The 1,550-nt window shown below is 50.4% G+C and overlaps 1 protein-coding gene across 1 annotated transcript in view; it reads right to left on the bottom strand.

The window, feature by feature from the left end:
• LOC110294178 (protein SFI1 homolog) overlaps nucleotides 1-1,550 on the bottom strand; it is a 15,602-nt gene that overhangs the window by 9,926 nt on the left and 4,126 nt on the right. Inside the window, 1 exon segment of the mRNA XM_029477339.1 lies at nucleotides 794-896. Within this exon segment, the coding sequence (XP_029333199.1) occupies nucleotides 794-896 (103 nt within the window).

The following is a 1,550-nucleotide window of genomic DNA, read 5'->3' as shown; positions in this document are numbered from 1 at the left end:
CAGGGAACCAGATGAAGCATGNTACCAGCTTCACCAGTCATAAACTCCATTCCCACCTGAGTGGTCTCTCTTCAGAGCATTAAACCTAACCAGATCTGGTCATCTCCTCCCAAGGCAGGGACCGCCCAACATGTCTTGAACATTTCTGAGAAGATGCCAGTCTTCACTAAATGTAGCTGCTGCCTCCCCAGGGAACTGCATGGTCACCAGCAGGTAGATCTATGCCACTCAGAGTTCCCAACAGTCTGCTTTATTCCAGAACAACCATGACCCAGGGACAGCCTCTGGGACTGTTTCTGTTTGAACCACTTCCTTGTATTATATTCCAATGTGTTGCCCATCCCTAGAGCATGGACCTTGCAGGAAATTTCCAACACCTACCCTAGCCAAGGAGACAAGGTGGTCTGGGTCATTTCAAACTCGATGACCAAGAACCTCTTGGGAGGCGCCATGCTTCCAGACAGGCCTCCTGAGCATGCAGGCTGGGTGCCAGTGGGTAAGATCTGGCACAGTCTTCCAACAAGGATACTGAATCTCAGCAGCTCCCAGGCTTTATCTGAGTGTAGTGTTGCACACGTATGGAAAATACTGGTTCTGGTAAGAACTAGTTTGCTTCCTATATGACATGTTTTCTTTTAATGAACAGTGATTCCTAACTCAGTACAAACAAAAATACCTACAGACATGCATGTGTGAAAGATGGTTTCCTACCCTGGGAGGTCCTTATTAAGTGTCAATTAATAAGGACTGTAATGTGAGCCCCAGGTTCCCTGGTAACCAGTCTATACCTCACCTTGGAGCACAGAGTCCTGCTGTAGTGGACTCTTGCTTGAGAGGTTTTTTTGGCTCCGTCCAAACGGGCCACGGTGTTTTCTCTCCAGCACTGTAACGCCCACCTGTAATGACATGGGTCAGGTGAGGGAAGTGACAGCAGTTTGGGCCTGGGCGGCTTCCATGAAACACTCTTTCCCATGCCTGAGTAAAGACTGTGCCTCAGAGCATCTGTCTCATGACAGTCAAGCTCATGTTCTTGCCGACACCCAACAACAGATGCTGAGTGTCTGCTCTGTGCCAGGTACCAGGTGGGACCAGGTGGCCAGCAGTGCACCAGGCCATCACCGAGTCCTCAGGAGGTGTATGATAAAGAGAGCACAGCTGTAAGCGGACGATTACAATTCAGGTGATTCACAGTGAGATAAGAGGCACATGAACCCCAGCACCTACTTGCTCTCTCATTCTGGTCTATCTGAGGGTGCTTCNTGAGGACTTCAGGGGAGTGATTGTTTAAAGTCCACAGGACCCATGGCCTACACACAGCCAGAACATCGTGTGCTAAACAAGTACAAGAGGAGAGGGAGCAGGAGTTCAGAAACTTGAATTATAAGGAGTGGGGGTGGGGTGAGAGTTACAGATGACCCTAGAGGGACAGACAGAGAGGCTGAAGGCTGCACACAGGAGTGGGGATGAGCCGGGCGTGGTGGCACACGCCTTTAATCCCAGCACTTGGGAGGCAGAGGCAGGTGGATTTCTGAGTTTGAGGCCAGCCTGGT

The sequence above is a fragment of the Mus caroli genome, chromosome 5 (genome assembly GCF_900094665.2).
Source record: "Mus caroli chromosome 5, CAROLI_EIJ_v1.1, whole genome shotgun sequence".
NCBI lineage: Eukaryota > Metazoa > Chordata > Mammalia > Rodentia > Muridae > Mus > Mus caroli.
This window is presented reverse-complemented; position numbering and strand designations above follow the sequence as displayed.